The 20,979-nt window shown below is 30.1% G+C and overlaps 1 protein-coding gene across 4 annotated transcripts in view; it reads left to right on the top strand.

The window, feature by feature from the left end:
* Positions 1-7,238: 7,238 nt before the first annotated feature.
* The window catches only part of Eogt (EGF-domain O-GlcNAc transferase), a 50,580-nt gene continuing 36,839 nt past the window's right edge, over positions 7,239-20,979 (top strand). The window contains exons 1-3 of one of the 4 annotated variants that reach the window (XM_075358212.1): positions 7,239-7,383; positions 13,850-13,901; positions 15,205-15,430. In XM_075358212.1, the coding sequence (XP_075214327.1) occupies positions 15,254-15,430 (177 nt within the window). In that variant the 5' untranslated portion in view covers positions 7,239-7,383; positions 13,850-13,901; positions 15,205-15,253. Of the gene's footprint in view, positions 7,384-7,523; positions 7,729-13,849; positions 13,902-15,204; positions 15,431-20,979 lie in introns of those variants that run through there. The other 3 variants (XR_012755392.1, XM_075358210.1, XM_075358211.1) reach the window with 3 other exon arrangements.

Here is a 20,979-nt window from a genome sequence, read left to right as displayed (position 1 = left end):
TCTGAAGTTAAACAAATATTATGTGTCTGGCCAGCTTCCCCATAGTACTGCTTCACCACAATTAACGCTACATTAGTTGAATACAAACAAATTTTAATTCATATTTGCCTTTGCCTTGTGTGTATATATAGCTTATATCTTATCATATTACTCAATATTATATTGCTATTATTTTACAAAAATGTAATAATTTAGAATAATGAAGGAAAATAATAATGCTGTTTATTATTTTCTGCCTTCAGCTGGCTGATATAGCCAGATGTGATTATTTTTATAACAAGTAATAATGAAGTGTGCCTTAAGTAGATTACATCGCTAGAATTTTACCTGTTATTTATTGTTATTTTTATTTTTTTTTAATTATGAATATTATTTTATTCTTTACAGTTAAATATTTATTGAAGATTATTTTTAAATGTCCAGCTATTAATTATCATATTAAGTTGGACATTATATTTGCTTATATATTTTATTTTTACATGTTAATTTGTTTTAAAATATTGTACATACAATTGTATAATAATATATAATAGTAAAAAAAAATACGTTTTATTGCTTATACATGTAATAAAAAAAATTATTTATTCTCATTCAAGCAAAAAAAAAAAAAAACAAAACAAAATGTAACATTTGTATAAAGTACAATTTTTTTGTTTATTTATTGTATATTTATTATTGAGCTATTGTTATTTATAATTTTCTTTTGTTTTTTATTTATAAGATATTTACTATGGGGTGCAATAAGCTTTATTATTTACAGCCTTGAGATACTTTACATTATATATTTATGTTACAGCATATACATACAAATCATAATTAATTACTATTGTATATACATATTATTTAATGTAATAATAATATTGTTGATTTTATTATTTATTTATTTTTAAATCCTTTATCTTCTCCTTCACATTTGGTTTATTCTCAAGATATTTATTTATACAAGCATTAACATTCAGGTGTAAGATTAGTTGTAAATAGTCTTGCTACATCTGTTTATGATGAATAAACTTTACTCAGTATTTTGTCATAAAACTGATGGTACCATGCAAATTACACCATTTTCAAGTTAATAACCCTTTATGGGGTAAACATGTTAGGCAAGCCAAAAATTAATAGAATTTTATAAAAATGGTTTATTAGGTTTAATAAAAATGAACATTATTGTTTCGTAAGTACCTTCCTTTTGACTATGTATGTACTTATCTAAATCTTTTTCACATTGCTGGAAACATTTCCAAGTGACTTCATTGCTTATGTAGTTAAAGGTCCCCAGTGTTTTCTTCTTCACTGTGTTAAATCATCAAAATTTTTAACACCAAATAAATGTTTGTTCATTTGATGAGAACATCCTGTCATGTGGTGAAAGGTCAGGTGTTCAGGGAGAATGAGGTAAAACTACGAGGATCATTTAATAGTTATAGTTGAAGATAAAAATGATTGTAGAAAAATGATTAATTCAGTGAGAATAATACTAACTGTACTTTTCAACATAATTTCTGGCTACGTTTATCCCTTTTTTGTGAGCTTTCTTATTCCAGTAGTAAAGAATTGTTCATCTTTGTTCTGAGCCATTCTTGTACCCTATTGTTGACTTACTCTTTGTTGCCAAACTCTTTGAGAGGATCAACAAAAAAAATTTGATGGGGTGAGATCAGGACTGTAAGATAGCTGTAGAAAAATCTCCTTACCCAACTTTTGAATAGCTTCTCACTTATATTGTTCCTCAAAATAATCGCATTAAATTGGGCCTTTACAATCCTCAAACCACTTGTTAGCATCACTTTATTTCAACTGATGCATAGGTTTTGAATTTTTTCCTAGTGGATGAACTCTGATGTTTTACATTTTGTACTGTGACTTGGATTCCAGCTCAAAATGATATCCAAATTTCAACACAAGTTATCATTCGATCTAAAACAGCATACCTTCTGCTAAAAAGCATTGTTTTAAGTTCCACACAAATCTGAATTCAGGTGTCTGTGATTTTCAGTTGACTTCCTGAAACCCCACCTTGAACTCATTTTCAGTAATTCAGCTTATGGATAGTGCTGGTCCTCATATTATAAATTTAAGCAATTTTTTAAACCTTTGTGCGTATTTTCTTGCAAATAAGATCATTAGTGTGATTTTTCAAAGCGTGAATTGAAACTTACAGCAATCTTCTGCTACAATGAAAATCGGTGACACTTGTGTCTGTTTTAAATTGATCAATCCACTTATAAAAGTATGCATGGTATTTTACTGTACTGTTTTAACATCTGCAAGTGAATTTTGTCCAGTTTTGCGCTTTCAGAGAATAAAAATCTTATCTTAGCCTGCTTTTCTTCTATGGTATGTATTTCAAGTGGAGCTGAGATTTTGAAATAAATGAAAGAGGTTATAATAATCAAAAATTCTTTTTAAGCATTTGTTTATTTCTATGCTGAGGGTGCCAACTTGAAAATCAAACAGATTCATTTTTCCCGCTGTTGCTGATTGTCTATATAATTATTAAAAGACCCTTGTACATATATGTATTTATTTTTTTTGCCAAAAACTGATGTGTACTCAAAACTGTGAGCAGAGATGCAGTTGCTAAATGATCCAATCATCACTGTTCTGTTTACCTATGTTAAAGGATCCAATCATCACTGCTTTATTTACCTTCAGTTGTTTTGTTCACATAATATTGCATAACCTTTCAATCCATACAAAAAAATGACATGGTCTTAACACAGGATTGGATCTGTTAGACTAACTTGATTTTTATGGTTTGATTGTTTTTCATTGGTTACCAATAATTTTTATTTAGTTACAGGTTATAACCATGGAATTAGGTCTCTCCTCTAGTCATGACTTTAGGAAGAATTTGAGTAATTTCAAACTAATTACAATAAAAGTTCAAATGATTGTTTTTTGTTTTTTTATCCTCTGTCAACAAAAATAAATTTTACAGAAACGCATTTCATTTTAAAATCTTTTAATATTTGCTGACATGAAATCCAAGGGAAAGAAGTTGGACAGCAATAAACTTTATTGTAAAATTATCCATGATTTTCATCAAATCAGGTGATTGAAGGTTGGTTAGATCCTGTTGATATCAAATATCACTTCAACTCATTTATAAATGGTGCACATGTATCTTGATGCTTCTTCCTTAAAAGCTTATTAAATCATAAAATAATCACTATACCCACTTTTTGCTAACTATCATAAAAATCATCAAATTTTTTGCAGGCACTTGAAGGAAACTATCAACATAGCACACAGTTGATTAGTTGTAATTTTGTTAACTTGTGATATCTAACCTAATTATTTTTTGATCCAGAATGATATACGTCCACAATTTGTTTCCTGACCAGCCATAATCTTTTATGATAAGTAAGTAATGGTTGGTCAGATGATCTGTATCCTATTTATGTCATAAGATATAGCTGGAAATCATAAGGTAAGGGTGTCTTGAGAATATTGCCTCAATTTTTAATTATCAGAGATTCAACGACTTACTTGAGAAATTCTCTGAAGTATGTCTGCTAGATACGGCAATCCATTAAACTATTCACAATTCATAAAAAAAATAATTCAGCATACCCTGTATCATATTAATATTGAAATAATAAAGCTTTGTCATGGAGAGAACCAACTTCCTTCAGATCAGTGGTGTTACTACCATTTTAAAATAATGCAATTCATATTTTCTTGCAAAAAAAATATTTTATGCAGTTTGCCTTGTTAGATATTTCCTGATAATTTTTATCATTCAGTATGTGAGTGTAATATATGTTGCAGTTTTTCTGTTTAATAACTAAATAGAGGATTTATAATATAGTAGCACATTAACCATTCACTCTAATATATGGCTTGGTTCTTCAATCATATTTTAAACCTATATGTAATTAATTTTTAGTTGTTTCACTGGCTTAATTCCAATGTACTTTTGTTGTTTAATTTATGGTGCTGCCCGAGGATATCATCTTGATAATTTTGTCTCTTAGACTATCTAATCAAAGAATCTATCACTGGTACAAGATACATGAAACCCTCTTCTCAGTTTTGGATGAAACATGTAAAATCTTCCAGTCTTCTTTGTCATGGTTATGCTAACAGTTTGATAACGAATGTAATTCATCTGTTTAAGTATAATTTTCATGACAACACTTACACTGCTTGGACACTGTTCACTATCATGTGAAGTGAATGATGTGATTGGATGATATACACTTAACCTTCTTTTCTGCAGACCCCCCTTAACAAATGTTATGAAGAATTTTGTACTCATTTGTTATAAGTCAGTTATTGCACATTGACATCTACTTGGAGTTTGAGGTATATGATGCAGTTTTTCCGTTCAATAAATAGATAGAGGGTTGAGAATATAATAGGACATAAAACCAGTCAGAGGACATAAAATCAGAGACTAGATGCTTATTCAGACACATAATTAGGTGATAAAATAATCACAGAATAAACTTTTGCAAATCATTTCTAAAAATATCATATAAAACATTTGAATAATATTCAATTTACAAACCCTAGATCCCACAAAAGTCAATGCACAACCAGATTAAATATACTATTCAACCATGTACTAAATGAGATTTCCTAACCATTTAAAGACAGAGACCATTGTAAATTTTAATAAATTGCTTGTAAATTACTATTGCCATTTTAAATTAATTGCTGAATCATTTGAAAAAATCTCAAATTTATGTAAAATACAATTAAAAGATTTTCTTTTATGAATTTTTAAATAATAGTAATTAAAATTAAAAAAAGCACAAGATTTACCTGCTTCCTTTTCAATATGTACAAAAGTATGTAGTTAAAATAATTTTCAATGGCGGCTTCTAAGTTGTGAATTATTTTTTATATTTAATGTAGCATTCATTATTCATGCATTTGTATTTGAATAATTAATATAGACTTAAAAACATTTTTTTATCCTATTATAGATTTATAATCTTTTATTGATGTGATCTATAAAATGAATTTTTATGTTCTGATCAGAATAAAAATGTATCTACTTATCTGTAATTTCAGTGATGAAGGAACTATATAGTAACTCCAGTAAGCTCTTCTGGAAGCATAAAGAGTAAAAAAGGACCTCAGGAAGAAAAGAACAATTTCATTGTAATTTAAAAATAAATTATTCATAATATTAACTATATCTTATTAGATAAAATACCACTCAAGTATATCCCAAATATATCAATGTAATTAAAAAAAAAATGTATAGTTTATTTTTTTAATTTTATTTATGGAGGTTAGGTGTCAATAAATAAATCGTTCACTCTGATCAGTAATAACAGATTTTATAAATCACGTAGGGAACAAGTAGATGTGCAATTCTATTGATAAAAAAAGGAGCTGCCCCAATATTTGCCTAAATGAATCAAAAGTCAAACCATGATAAGACTGATCAAAAAAGTATCACAAAATGACAATTAATTATAAAATTACAAACAGATGTAATTAAAGTATATATTAATTATTTATTAAAAATATAAATACATGAAATAATTCAGAAGGTAATGAAAATTATTTGAGCATATGTTGAACAGGATACAAAGAATTCTTTTAAGAACTTTCTAATTAGAATTGTTTAAAATTTCAACAACAGAATAATATTGTTTTTATGAGGCAGTATTTTTAATTTTATTTTAAATAAACTAGTTAAAAGGCTTTTAAAATTAAAATTTTAATTTATTAAAAATAGCAACAGAAATGTTTAATAAGTCCCTTTCTCATAACCTGAAGTATTGTATTAATGAAAATAATTTTGGTGTTTAGTTTGATAGAGGAAGGTATTATTATTATTATGTTACAAGAATAAATGACTATTATTTTTAACAAAGATTGGACATTCATAAATATAAACATAAGAATAAGTTAAAAGTTTTAATTTTCTAAAAATAATGTACATGATTCATAATTTTCTGTACAACATGTTCCTAAATATGTGCTCAATTAATTTTCATTTTTGTCTTCTGAATTATAAATTATTTTGTAGTTAATTTTTATTGTCTTTATGTATCTACCTAAACATGATTTTATGTGTTTATATTTTAAATAATTAAATATGGATTTTAATCACATATATTTTTTATCTTTTAATTAATTGTGTATTCTCTGTTGCTGCTTTGATCAAGATTTTACAACAGTTTCCCTTGATCTATCATGGTAAATGTTGGAACAGTTCCTACCGATTGTTGATGTAATGTATTTAATTATGTACATAATTATCAGAATAATATATTTATCTAATTATTACCAAAGATTTTCTGAGGATGCAATTTCATTCTGCCAAGACAACACAAAATAAAAATGTAAACAACTGTTAAAATTTATAAATAAATACAACTGAATGAAAACACACAAATAAATTTTGTTGGTCTCAAAATCACAAAATATGCATAAAATTAACAATGTCAATGCCTTGGTAAACAATTTACTTTTAATAATATAATTTACAGACCACTGAATGCATTTTCAACTAAATATCACATAACTAATAACCCAGTTGTGTAAAATTATAAAGAACCTAGTACATGCAAACAAATACAACAGCACATGCATTGATGCATTCCATTATATAGAAAATAATAATAACAGCAAGCCAAGATACTCTTCAAATCCAAATTATATATACCTCATAATATTGAATAGATATACCATCCAAAGGAATATTATGACATCGCCTAAGTAATCCAATCTAACCTGACATCAAGTGACTTTACTTATAGCTTCAACTGCAAAAGAATACATAATTATTCTATCTTAAATATGCACGTGTCAAGAACTTCGCACGTCCACTCTTGGTAAGAGCCATAATCCAACGAAGAAGACCATCAAGCAAAAGCCAAAACATAGACTATGGAGTCTATAGACTATAGTCTAGTATATAGACTATAGTCATAGTCTATAGACTATGGAGTCAGTCTATCCTCAGTCTATAGACTGAGGATAACCCGTAAAACACCTTCATAACGAATGTTTTCAAGTTAAGAAAATAGTCCGTTAGTACCTTTGTATGAACTATGAGTGAAGAAATCAACTTGTAGTTTTGATGTGAGATTTCATGCTATATCTTTGTAAGCTTTTAAATTACTGTGTGACGCATCTCCAACCCAACAACAGATTAACTAGTACCCATTGTAAAATCCTAATTAGTCGGTAAAATGCTCAGTACTAAGTGAGAACTTTACAAAGACGTAGCACTACGTCGAAATGAACGACGAGTATACTTATAGCTTAAGCTGTAGACCCCGTTCCTAATGACTAATTCAGTTAAATTTATACTAACTTTATGAAATGCAGAGCTATCTATGAATTAAAGTTAAAAGTGTTGAACAAGTTTGAAGTTGTAAACAAGTGGCGATATGGTTGGCGTACCTTTATTTGGTAAGATGAATATTCTGAATCTTAAGTTTCCTAAGAGATTAATTGTTTTATATTATTGTTTCTGTTGAAGAGCGTATAGCTTTTACTGAGTTTTTTTTGCTGGTTGTATAAATTGTACGTACATGTGTTGAGCAGGTTATGTGGGTTGAATCACCTTGTTAGTTACGTGTGTCATTCTAAATCACCGGAATCTTTTTCAGGAAGACTTCAGGGATCATGATTTCTGTGTTCCATAACTTTTATTTACTACAGTTTATAATTAGTGTCATTTTAATTTTGTTGTGTCAATGTATACATTAAATGAAAAAGTTCATCATTAGTACTATTAAAAAATGTTTTAAAATGGTACGTTATAGTTATATATATTAACGTTTGTCGTATTATTTTTACTTTTTTATTTGCATTCTGATATAGGTTCTTAAAATTTGTGTAATTGCACATTGAAGAAATGGCGTGGTGCTATCTTGTTTTGTTGGTCTTTTTCATCTATTGGAAATAGGTTTTGAATCCAAAAGATTTCATAAACTTGTCAAACTTCAAAATGTTGAATGTTCAAATATTGTCATTTTTAATATCTCAGTAACTGCACGATTTTAAAAATTTCGGTTTACTATTAAATTTATTAACCATATTTTTGTGAATAAAGTGACATCTCGTTTATATAAGTATTAATTCAAACAATCAAGTTATAAAAGAACACATCTTAAAGAATTTTGTGTTTGTTTTCACTTCCTCTGGTAAACCAGAAAAAAAATAAATCCACTTTTTTTTAATTTTCATTGTTTATTTAAAAGTACCCTTGGATAATCGGTTTGGAGATTCAATACACTGATAAGCATTTTATTTATAGTTTAATTGAAAGAAATTGTTGTGAAGTTGATGGATTACGTGCTGGAAAGTTTCTCAACCAAAATGATCTCAATAGGAAGATTTTTTCAGAAATTTCAGAGAATGTGGAATAATGAAAATCACAAGACCTTGTTATTGTGAGTATAGTTGATGTCGAAGAAAGAGTTGATAGCAGTAGAAAGGGAGTCAGAAAGTGCTATGGGAATTTTATCAATGACACTAGGTATTTCTAAAAGTTCATTTTTGAATAATCTTCACAAGTAACAATTATGTCCATATCATCTTCAGAAACGTCAGTACATTAGTGTTATTACTAAACATTATTTCTTATATCTGTTGCTTATATTTAAATAACTAATTTGGATTTAATCACATGTATTTTTTATCTTATAACTTATGTTATTATATTTACCATAATTTGTCTTATAATGATAGGATATACTCAGAATAAAGATTTGTATGTTTATTGAATCTTAGTGAAAGAGCCTTGTTACATGTTGTTTTGTGTGTGTGTGTCTGCATGTGCACATACTTTTTAAGATAAATTGATACTGTGTAATTCAAACATGCTATTTTCTGTTGAAGCAAGATTTACAAGAGATGGCATTTTTAAGTTCCACAATACTCATGTGTTGGCTAATGAGAGTTTGCGTATTACAATTGCAGATAAACATCAAAAATGTTTTTCTGTAAATCTTTGGTGTAGTGGGAAACACATTCCTTGAACTCATATTCATTTCAAATAAATTTACAGGAATTGTATACTTAAGGCTGGTTTTATGGAGGTTTTTCATAGCGTATTGCTTAACTAACGTTAGGCATAACATGTGCTTTATGCAAGACAGTACACTTTCACACTTTAATGCTCAGAGAATATCTTACTGAACAAGTGGATAGATTGTGGTGAACCATTAGCATGACTGGCATGATCCCTGGATCTCAACTCTAGGTTTCTTGTATTTTTGAGACTATTTTATGGCTTTAGTGTACAAAAATAGCATTAAAATCATTGAAAATCTTAGGTAAAGGATTTGTATGTGCTGTGAAGATATTAAATAAATTTTGGTATTTAGAACAATTGAAGTTATCTTTCAGGAAACTGAAGAACTGATGCATGGAAATGAATGGAGGACATACTGAGCTTTTTCTGTAATTTAGAACAAAAGTCCAAAAATCTCTTATACCAATACTTTCCTTTGGTCTTTTTCTTTGTAGCTGTCTGTTCTTAAAGAGACATAATTAAATGTTAAAGGGAAAATTTTTTTACAATATTATGTTGAAAAATATTCAAACCTCTAATAAAGTTATAATTAGTTCCAATTTGGTATTTTTGTACCAAATTAATTAAAGTAAAATTAAAAATAAGATAAAGATTTTTTCAAATAATTTACGTTTCAGTGTTTGACTGTAATGTAATGTTCAGATAACTTAGGTAGATGTAACATTGCTGATTGTGTGGTTAGAATTTCTATTAATGATAACAATAGTATTTCTGTTCCAATAAAGCAAAATTTCTTGATGTTTTATTTGATGACAAGCTCTTGTGGGATGGTCAATTGATTTCCGTTGTAACAAAATAAAACTGTGTTGTTTTCTCTTGAAGCATCTTAATTAATTTGTTTTGTAAGCTTATTATATCATTATTAAATATGTATTATGCTTACACACAATCCGATCTAGTATAATGCCATCTCTTGGGACTCCCTCAAAAAGCCAGAACAAGTTTTTAAAATAGAAAAAATGTGCTGTCAGATCACTGTAGCCTACTAAACAGACAATGGAGTAACTCTTTTCATATAATTCAATTTATTATTTCAGCTTATGCGAAAGGGTCATATTATGCTTCTGTTTCTGTTTTTAATAAACTGCTGAATCATTTGAAAAGTATTTCCACCAATTTATTTAAAATACAATTAAAACATTTTCTGTTACATTAACAATATAGCTGTCAGTGTATTTTAAATAATACTAATTAAAAAAAGGCATGATTTTTTTTGTATCATGTTCAATGTGTATATAAATATGTGCCAAAAATAATTTTCAATATTGTCTTCTGAATTTTTTGTTATTTAGTAATTTTTTTATATGTAATGTGTATTTTTTTTAAATATTAGTTTGCGTGTTTAAATTTTAAATAATTAACCTGGACTTTGATCTCATCTTATAACTTATATTTTTATATTTATGATTTATCTTATATTTGTGTGATCTTTGTAATGTATTATTTTGTACTGATCAGAATAAAAGATTTATTTATGTTGAAATAAAAACTGGCTCAAAATACATGAAAGACATTTTACCAGTATAACTTGGTTGTTCAAAAATATATTTATACAAATAAAGTGCTATTTTTATAGTGTTATTCCCTTCTTCAACAATTCAGAAAATAATGAAAAATTAATCTTTTGTTTAAGTCTGCTTGTTTCAATGAGCTTTCTGACCGGGACATGGTTGTAAGGTGATATGCGATGTAATTGCCATTCACATTCAGTTACATTCTCATTGTCTGTGTGTATTATTTGGCATAAATTCTAATTATTCCCTTTCTATTCATGGTGTGTTAATGAAAATTATAAAATTATTCTAGGTAACATCCGACTTTTTTTTTGCATTGAATTAAGATGACAGACTTATTTTAATTATTTTTGTTTCTGAAACATTCCATTCCCATGGTGCAAGTAGGAGTTCTAACGATCTCCTATTCATTTTGAATACTTGACCTGTTTGTTTAAATTTGAATTGCTTTTTTAATTCATGATATATATGTTTTTTTGATTTTATTTCTGTAGTTGATGCAAATGGTGGCTCTTTACATCTACACAGTACGTGTGAAAAGTTCCTGAACTAAATTTCTGTAGTCGATACAAGTAGCGCCAACTCTCGGACAACCAAGAAACTATGTAGTACAATGTCTGACGAGTGTGTGCACAAAATTTCGTCACTCCAGTCTCGAGTTATATTCGGCCGCGTACGTTGTGTGTACATGTGCCCTTGTGCGAGCTCGCGATATGGATCAAAGAACGCGCGATAAAATTTTGTGTTAGACTTCAAAAATCTTTCGTTGAAACTTATTCTATGATAGAGCAAGCAATCGGTGATGAAGCCGCATCTCGTACTACAACCTACTCGTGGTGGAAGCGGTTTAAAGCCGATAGAGAGTCTTTAGATGACGACGAACGAAGCGGGAGGCCGTCAACAGCTGTTCACGACGTAAACGTTGCGAAAGTGCGCGCGCTCCTGCTCGAACAATTTTATTTTACCCTTTGGACCATAGCAGAAGAGCTAAACATCGGTAAAGACGCGTTACGTACAATTCTACCAGAAAAAATGAACCGCCTAAGGTGTGCTCTCGTTTCGTTCCACACTTCTTGACCGAAGAACAAAAGCAGGTGTGTCTTTCTTTCTCTCAAGACTTCGTTGAAACTGCCGATAGCGACCCGAATCTTTGCTTTCTTTGGGGATGAAAGCTGGTGTTTTAAATATATGATCTGCAAACAAAGCGTCAATCCGCTACAACCGCTACTTGGTTCGCAAAGACCGGCGAGCCGGCAGCAAACATCAAGAATGAAAACTATATTGATTGCATTCTTCGACTCAAATGGCCTGATTCATCTTGAATTTGTCCCAGTCGGTTAAACTATGAATTCTAAATTCCATTTGGAAGTAATGAAACGCCCGATGAGTCGCATTCGTCATAATGAGTCAAACTGCCCGGATCCCGGTACTCGGGCCGGGATCCGGGCAATTTGACTCTCTTGCACAACAATGCCCTGGCACACATGGCAATAGTTTTAACATGTTAATATCCCGCAAATTAAATCGCCGTCTTATCCCACCCGACTTGCCTCCAGTAGACTATTTTTAGTTCCCGAAACTTAAATTGAAGATGAAAGGCCGCTTTTTCGACGATATTCCTACCATCTAAAGGGCTTGCACCGAGCAATTGAAGGCGAACCCATAAAATGATTTCTCAGAGCGTTTGACGGTGTCTACCGGCGATGCAACGAGTGTATAGAGAAGGGTTCTGTGTAGAGGGCTGATGTGAGTAAATTCGTTTATCTTTAAATCTGTATTTTTATTTGATTTAGTTTGGGAACTTTTTAGATATACTGTGTATACTTGCATTGTTGTGTTTTTCTTATATAATTTTTTGTGATGTGTTTTTTGTCTTTTTCTTTTTATTAGTACGTAGAGGTTTGTGTTTTTTCTTGTTTCTTTTATTTTGTAACAGTTGTAGACATTTACAACCACACTGTTCTTGTTTAATTTTAAGTTCTTACATTAGTGATTTTTATTTTCATTTTAGTTTTTATTTCACGTTGTTGTAAGGTCTTGTTGTGAAGTTTTATTTTATTTTTAATGTTTTACATGATTGTACTTTTTATCAAGAGCAATGATAACATTCACATGCTACTTTAAAAAACAAGAGCTTTATTAAAGGAAACTTGTTTTCAAAGCTGTAAGGTGTTTTCCCAATGATCAGTCACAGAAACCACTTTTCAATGACAAATGTGCTGTCTACCTAAGTAGTAGATCTCAGAACATATATTTCTAGTGTCAAAAGTATCTCTATTTTTTTGAGTAGATAGAACATCAACCACATGTAATGATGCGGGCACTGATATTGGAAATGCTTCTGATAGGGCTACACATTTTTGAAGGAAGTTCAGCATTTCATATCGTAATATTGAAAATTATTTTATTCCTTGGTTTCAATCAATTGGTACAGAATTTACTCTCATTTACAGCCAGATGGATCACCAGCTCATTATGCTCATTCAGTACCTTTTGAATGAGTATTTTGGTGGGTGGTGGATTGGTGGAGGCTCTAAAATTCTGTGGCTGCCTGGAAGTCCAGACTTTACAACCTGCTATGTCCTTTGAGCATAATCAAAGAAAAATCTCCCATTTGCGACTGAGGAATACCGGTGAGCTGAAAACTGCTGTCAGAGACTGTTTTTATGACTTTGATAGTTCAATTTGGTGCAGAATAACATCTAAACACACTTGATGACTGTAAAACTATGTCCAGTTCTTTGATTGAATTTAATAATTTCTTGATTGTTTTTTAATTTGGTGGGAAGATTTTTAAACATTAAGTTAATTTATTGACAATGTCATTGGAACCATAGTAAAACTCTTTCTCATAAGCCAAAGTATTGCGGTAAGTTACATAAAATAAGTTATGTAATCTGGCTTGATAAATGTGGATATTGTTATTTTTTAAGACTAAATGACTATTCTTTTTAGCACAAATTGTATATTCATAAATATAAAAATACAAACTAAATTGTTAATTACTTTCACTTTACCACTTGCACAACATGTTACCAGGATAACATAACACCCATAGTTAAGTGGTAGTAAATTATATGCTATCAAAAGGATTAATTTTAGAAATTATATATTATTCGTATTTGCCCATTTTTTTCTTTGGTATGTTGTATATTTTGGATAGAATAGACTGTAATGTAAGTAAGTATACATAAGTATTACATTATATGTAAGTATACATAAGTAAGTCTACAAGATATATATTTATGTTAACTAACTGTAACTGATGAAATATATTTATTATTTCCAAACATTTTAATGCTATATGGATTTGTGTTTACAGGTCTGTCATACCATTTACATATTTTCTACATTTGAAGATGTTACTATTGAGTGTAAGTTTACTTTATATATACTTATGTATTATAATGGTGCCACTAGAAAGGCGATCTGTAGTTAGTAAACTAGTCGCTTCAGTTAGTTGTTAGATAGCACCACAGAAAGGCTGTATTGAAGTAAAAAAATAAATAAAATTATAAATATAATCTAACTAAACTTAACATACATTTGCTTCGCTCGCTAGTCAAGGTTATTGCGCAAAGTGAGCATTTAAATTTGGTTAGAATATATTTATAATTTTATTATGGTACTTTTGGCGCCATCTAATAACTAACTGAATAACTACAATCGCCTTTTAAGTGGCGCTGTTATAATACATAAGTAACCTTTATATATTTATACATACAGAGTGACCCAGAAGCTATTGGACTAAACTTAAAGAAATTATTCAGGTCATCAAAATAAACAATAAAGATTGTCTTGACAAATGTCTTTTCTTTCCATTTTCCCTCTGTTGGCAGTTTTTTTTTTTTTCAATCATTTATATTATAAGAATAGTTTGAGTTATTTTAGTGAAACTTGGTGTACATATACCCAGCAATATCTTCTGTAAAGTAAATAAGTTTGAAAATTATAAAATGGCGATCGTTAAAATTTTTTTTTATCATTAATGTTAGTTTTAATGAATTAATGTTTTATTAGATAAAATGTTGATTGTTTTTTGTGACACCCTCATTTGTTCAAATTACTTGTTGAGATAAAGCTGAAAATTTAAATTTAAAATTTAAATTATGTAATTTGACAATTTTCTGTCGGTAACTGTGATTTATTCTTCTGTATTTTTTATTCATTTCTGTATTTTTGGCGGTGTGATGGAGAATCTACATTATTTTATTATGATGTTAAATTTTATTTTATTAATTTCCCATTATTGCATCCCTATTACATCATTATAATTTTATGTATTGATGTGGACTATAACTATCCACATTAACATCCTCGAATATTCTGGGTTCAGATCCCAGTCAGTCTTGAAATGTTTCATACTTAACAAAACATCAAGAAACTATTACTGGAAATTAGCCTGTTATTTCTGTAGTATATGAATAATCACTTCTCTGTTTATTTACTAATTTTATATTTTGTTTTGTTGCTCTGATCAAGGTTTTCTTACTGATTTTTACAGGCAAATGTTCCGTTTAATTATCAGTGGAATAGCTCATTTAGTATTCTCTATATAATCTGCATACTGAACTTTGCTCTGATCTAGATGAAATTTTGTCTTATGTTAACACACAGTTCGTCTTAATTTTAGGTAATACTTTTTATAACTTGTAACTTTTAATTATTATTTTTCAGGTTAAAATACCTTCTCAATCCTGTCATAGTTGTTATAACCACATGGATCATGGACATGAAGTTAAACTGTATTGTTCAGCTAGCTGCATTTTTTCATATTTTATTTAAAGTCTATTCTTTTAATTATGATAACATTAATTTACCAAAAGAGCATGTCCATTTCTTCTTAAATACATTTAAGGAAATTGGTGAGCAGTGTTTGAAAGATGAAGCATGCCCTTTTAAAGTAAGTTGTACAATTTTAAATAACTTATTAAATTTAATTTATCTTATAAGTTAAGATTTATTTATTCACTATGAGTGTTCTGGAAGTCATCAGATATCCTATTCAGCTCTCTGGATTCAGTTACCGTAGGTAGCCCTATCCACTTGTCGTGATGTGTAAGTGAGGTGTAGTCTTCTACAGCTCATTCAGGTCAATCGTACCTGAAATTTGTGATTAATTAAAACCCAACCACCAAAGAACAACATCCCAACCTCATAGGGGGAAGACACCCACCTTGTGACGTTACCGGTCGCCACACCACCCCATCCATTCCAAGCCCTGAGGAGCTTTATTGAAGGTCGTTTTTATACCCTCTAGATTACATCTCACAGTCATCAGCCAGGCCTCTGTCAGAATGCCACCGATGTAAATGCCTCAGTAGATATTTGCGTCAGTAAAATACATATCGAATTTAGGCTTCACATGGACATCTTCACATCCAACCTAACATGATTCCCTGAAACTAACTAACTTAGTTAGTGGAAGCACGAACTCCAATCGGTATGAAACTCATACCAATAAAAAAGTATGTTTTACGCAACGTAGAATTTCAGACCTACACCCAATTAAGTCAACCAGTTTAGGTCCCCTAACAAGGAGAACGCACCAAAGAACACCAGTATTCACAATCTAGTATTCAAATTCAAATACCTTTATTAGTATTTGAACCTGAGAACTCTTGACGTTAAAATCAGCTGATTTACAATGACAAGTTTAACCAACTTGGTCTGATTTAAGATTAGTTAGCGTTTGTATTATTTACTCATTTAATTTTCAACGTTATAATTTTTTTTTAATTTGTCATCGCTTTGATTGTTTAAGCAAGGGTTCATTTGTGTGAACATCAGTTCATGTTCTGTTGACTTGTTTTAGGTATGAGAAAATTATTGTAATATCATTTTTAGAGGCGCGTTAATTATATATTCATCAATATTTTATGTTTCAAAATATTGCATGTAATTATTTTATATATTTTGATAGTTTATGTTTTACTTATTAAATGTTATATTTTTCATTTTATTTCATAATAATGTTATATTTTATTTCATATGAGAAAGTATTGCAATCAGTTAAAAAGCTGTCTACCATAGATTTTTATATTTCTCTTAGTTTTCACATGTTACCTGAATCCAAAAATTCTAAAATCATATCGGTTATAAAATTTAGTTGTATGAATTTTTAATGCCTATTTAGTTTTTATACAGGATCGGTCTAACGTGCAGACATAACATTGTAGTGGTTTGTGTGTTGGTGATTGTGTTAATTTTTTCGAACAACTGGATAGTGGTAAGGAAAGGTCCATGTGGAAAAAACAAATTAACAGTCTTCAGACTACCAACCTCGGTGGTGGAGCGATAGTGACTCAGCCTTTCATCTGGAATGTCCCTGGTTCAAATCTTGGTCAGACATGTAAAAATATCTTTTTTTTCTGTTTTATTTACAGTGCAATTTTATCCCCTTTATAAATTCGTTGTAAGTAGCTTTATTTCAGGAATCCATGAAAAGTTTTGTCATTTTTCATTTGAAAGTTTTAAGAAACATATTCTTGATTTTAAAATGAGTTTACTCTTTTTAGATTCTACAACTTCCTCAACGGTTTAATGAGTTATAAATGTCATTTTTATAAATTTGTTGCTTCAGTGGAGAAAAAGTTTTAATCCCTCTTTCTTCAGATCACTTTCATTATTGAATTGCTTGTTCCTTATATGGTTATCCAGACTCTGGGACAAGTGGAAATCTGTTGGTGAGAAGGTCTGGTAATTATGATGATGGAACATAATTTCTGATTTAAGCTACATTATCTTGTCATGAGTAGTCTTTATCACCTGAGGCAGGCGTTACTTTGAAGAAACAAAGCTTTCTTCCTGTTTACCAATGCCAACTGTTTTTCACTTGTAATTCTTCTTGAATGCTTTCCAACTGATCACAATAGATGTTAATAGTGATAGTTTTCCTACAACTAAAAACTAATGATGATTGATTCCAGCGGAAGACCATCAGCATAATTTCACAGAATAACACTCCACAGAAATCTACAAATTCACAGAAGTCCATATAGCAAAATTTTTTTTGGGGTCAGTTTTACCTTTGGTGTATGCAAGTCATTTGGACATAATCAGTGATGAGACTTGTTGTTTTTGAAGTACCCGATTCATTTCTCATTGCACTTTAAAATTAGGTTGAATAAGTTTTGGTTTTTAACCAAGAAAGTTGAGAAATGCATTTTGTGAGCTGTTGCAGGTTTGTTCTCAGGTTTCAAACTAAGGACACCCATTTGCTTAACTTCCATCTCCTTTCTAGCCAAAGCAGATATGATGTTATGGTTTTGCATTAAGATTAAATGGATTAGCAAGTTCTCCTCACGACAGTTTTGAATTTGTCTCGGTTGTCTTGAATCATCCTCACCATTTAAGGAAAGAAGCCTTCTAGATCGAGGTCCATTTTCAAGCTTTCATTGCCTAAGCAAACTTTTGAAACCAAATGACCTTAGTATGTACATATTAATTGCCAATAAAAAAAAATCCCATAATTGTGATGAACAATTAGCAAGAACTTTACTGGGTGCCTAATAGAATTGGGATAATGTAAATAGTTTATTTAACTAAAGAATATGATAAAAATTTTAAAAAAAATGTTATTTCACTATCAGTAAAAATAATAAAAAGTTGATTTTTTTCTGAGTAATATGTTTTAACAGTACTATTATGACAGATGTGTTATTAAAATAATTTCATTAAACATAGAAAAGGGTTGGAATAGTTTGGAAGGAAGGAAGAATTCAACGAAATTTCTATTCTGTATTCAGTTAACTTATAGAGTGAAGAATAAATAAATTTTGTGTTTGTGTGAGTGAGTTTGTCATAATTCTGCTTAGTCACTTCCTGTGTATAGTGCCAATTCACAACGCCATATCTATACACAACACCTATAACCATTACTTATATTACTGTATAATTTGTCATATAATAGTCATGCAATCAAATGTTTATATAATGTTACTTCCTCTATGAATCATGAGACCTTGCCGACGATGGGGGGGGCTTGAGTACTCAGTGATACAGAGTAGCTGGACCAAAGGTGCATCCATATCGGAGAGGTACCTGTTGAGAGCCAGACGAAGGAATGATTCCTGAAACAAGGCAGCAGCTTTCAGTAGTTAAGGGCATACGTCAAGAGAATTTAAATGCCCATATCAACATCACCCAATCTTCTGAATACTGCACAGCTGAAACCGATGGACAACTACAGCTGTTTTTTTCTTTTCTAAGAAAAAGTAGCTCTCTGCATATTTTCATGTAACAAAGATGGAGGCACCTTCCTTGGTAAAATATTCTGGACGTAAACTAGTTCCCCGTTCAGATCTCCGGGTAGGGACTACTAAGGAAGGGATCGCCAGAAAAGTAAAAAATAACATTCTACGAGCTGGAGCGTGGAATGTTAGAAGTTTAAAAAAGGTTGTTAGGTTAGAAAATTTAAAGAATTAAATGGATTGCTTAAATGTAGATGTAGTAGGAATTAGCAAAGTTCAGAGGGAAGAGGACAATTACTTTTTGTCAGGTGATTTAGAATAATTAATTCAGTGTCAAATAAAGGGCAGGCAGGAGCAGTTTTCATAATAAACAAGAAGATAGGGGAAAGAGTAGAGTATTTCAAAAAGCTTAGCGATAGAATTGTTGGATAAAATCAAAACCTAAGCCTACTTCGACATCTGTATACCTACAAGTGCCCATGATGATGACGAGGTAGAGTGTTTATAGGAAGAAATTGACAAAGCAATTAAGCGCATAAAAAAGGATGAAAATTTAATAATAGTTGGAGATTGGAATGCAAGCATTGGAAAGGGCAAGGAAGGAAATATTGTGGGTGAATATGGGCTGAGCAAAAGGAATGACAGAGGGGATCAACTTATAAAGTTTTGTTCAAAGTATAATTTAGTAACTCTCTCATATCTCTCATAATGATAAGATAATCTAAAACACTAAAACAGTATTCTTAAGTATTTTTAAAGATTAATTTTTCACTAATTTCTTAATATAGTTATTAAACACTGAAATTGCATTACCAAGAACATAGGCAAAAAAAATATTCTTATTTACTTTGTATTTGCAAAGTTCCCTAATTATTAGAGACTTTCTTAAAATAAATTAATACTTAGAAAAAAATCTATGATTATAATACTATTATGAGGGCCATTTGGAGAGTTCTTGACTTTATAAAGAAAACAAGATTTTCCTAAAATTTAAAAAATCTTTCGATGCCACCCTGCAATTTCATACATTTAGATTAACAACTTTCCTACATTTTTGATACCCTCAGTATGATTTCTCTAGTAAGCGGTTTTCTCAGTTTTGATTTCATTTCAAGTGAACTTTCTCCAGTAAGCTATTCCTGAGATTTTGAAAGACGAATTAATCACTGGAAGCCAAATACATTATATGTGGAAGCATTTAAAAGTGTAGGTAATGGAGTTTTGCAGCAACAACCTGAGATATTTGTGTGCAAGTGTATTATTGTGGTGAAAGAGTGCTTTCTTTTTGACCAGATTTGGTCATTTAGCCTGAACAGCACTTTCAATCAGTCCAGTAGAAAAGTGTAATACTCCCCAATGATGGTCCTGCCTTTTTTCTGAAGACTACGAGCATCACAGCAAGAGAACTCCAAAAAATTATAATCATTATTTTTCCTGCAGGTGGTACTGTTTACACTTTCTTTGGCACACTTTCACCCACTCCCATCCTCTGTTTGGTCTCTGGTGTGTAATGGTGAATCCATGTTTCATCTATTGTTATAAAACATCAAAAAAATTAAGTAGAATAGCATTTAAAAGTTTAACTTCCTTGAGAAGTGTTCAGTTAAATGTGTTTTTGATCGATTGTTATTAAACTTAGCACCCATCTAATGGAACGCTTATTCATAGCGCAAGCTTTTAGTGGACATGATCTGTCAAGATGTTTTCAGTGTCAGTCTACCTTCAGTCGGTGATCATTTAATATGGCATTGTGGATTTTTTTATCATTTCATCGATTATAGCAGCTTTGGGTATCCCGAACATTCATCATTTTGAATAGATGTATGTCTGTTTAAATTTTACAGCCCATTTTTTTTATTGTCATTAATGAAGGGGGAGAATTCATAAAAGTGGAATTTATCATTTGTATGTATGTGTGTGGGGATCAAACCTTTTAAAACTTATTTGCTGTATTCAATTGTTGCAAACAAGCAACTAAACGCATGCGTCTGAAACTTCATAGCATGCCATCTGAAGGATCATACTTGACTAATATTATAATTATTTGTTCATTCATGCACCATCTTTTGTCAAGCCTAGAACTTTTGAATAAGCCTAGTGTTACTAAAATTTTTTTAGTAAAATAAAATAAAATTATAAAATTTTTTCAATTAAATGATTTGTTGAATATATTTTTAATCTTCAGATATTAGCTTTTATTTGTTGTGCCATATTCTATATACCTTTTTCATTTAGAATGATTTAGTAAACAACATGTTTA

Source organism: Lycorma delicatula, chromosome 2, assembly GCF_047948215.1.
Source record: "Lycorma delicatula isolate Av1 chromosome 2, ASM4794821v1, whole genome shotgun sequence".
NCBI lineage: Eukaryota > Metazoa > Arthropoda > Insecta > Hemiptera > Fulgoridae > Lycorma > Lycorma delicatula.
The sequence above is the reverse complement of the archived record's forward strand: the minus strand, read 5'-3'. Positions and strand labels throughout refer to the sequence as shown.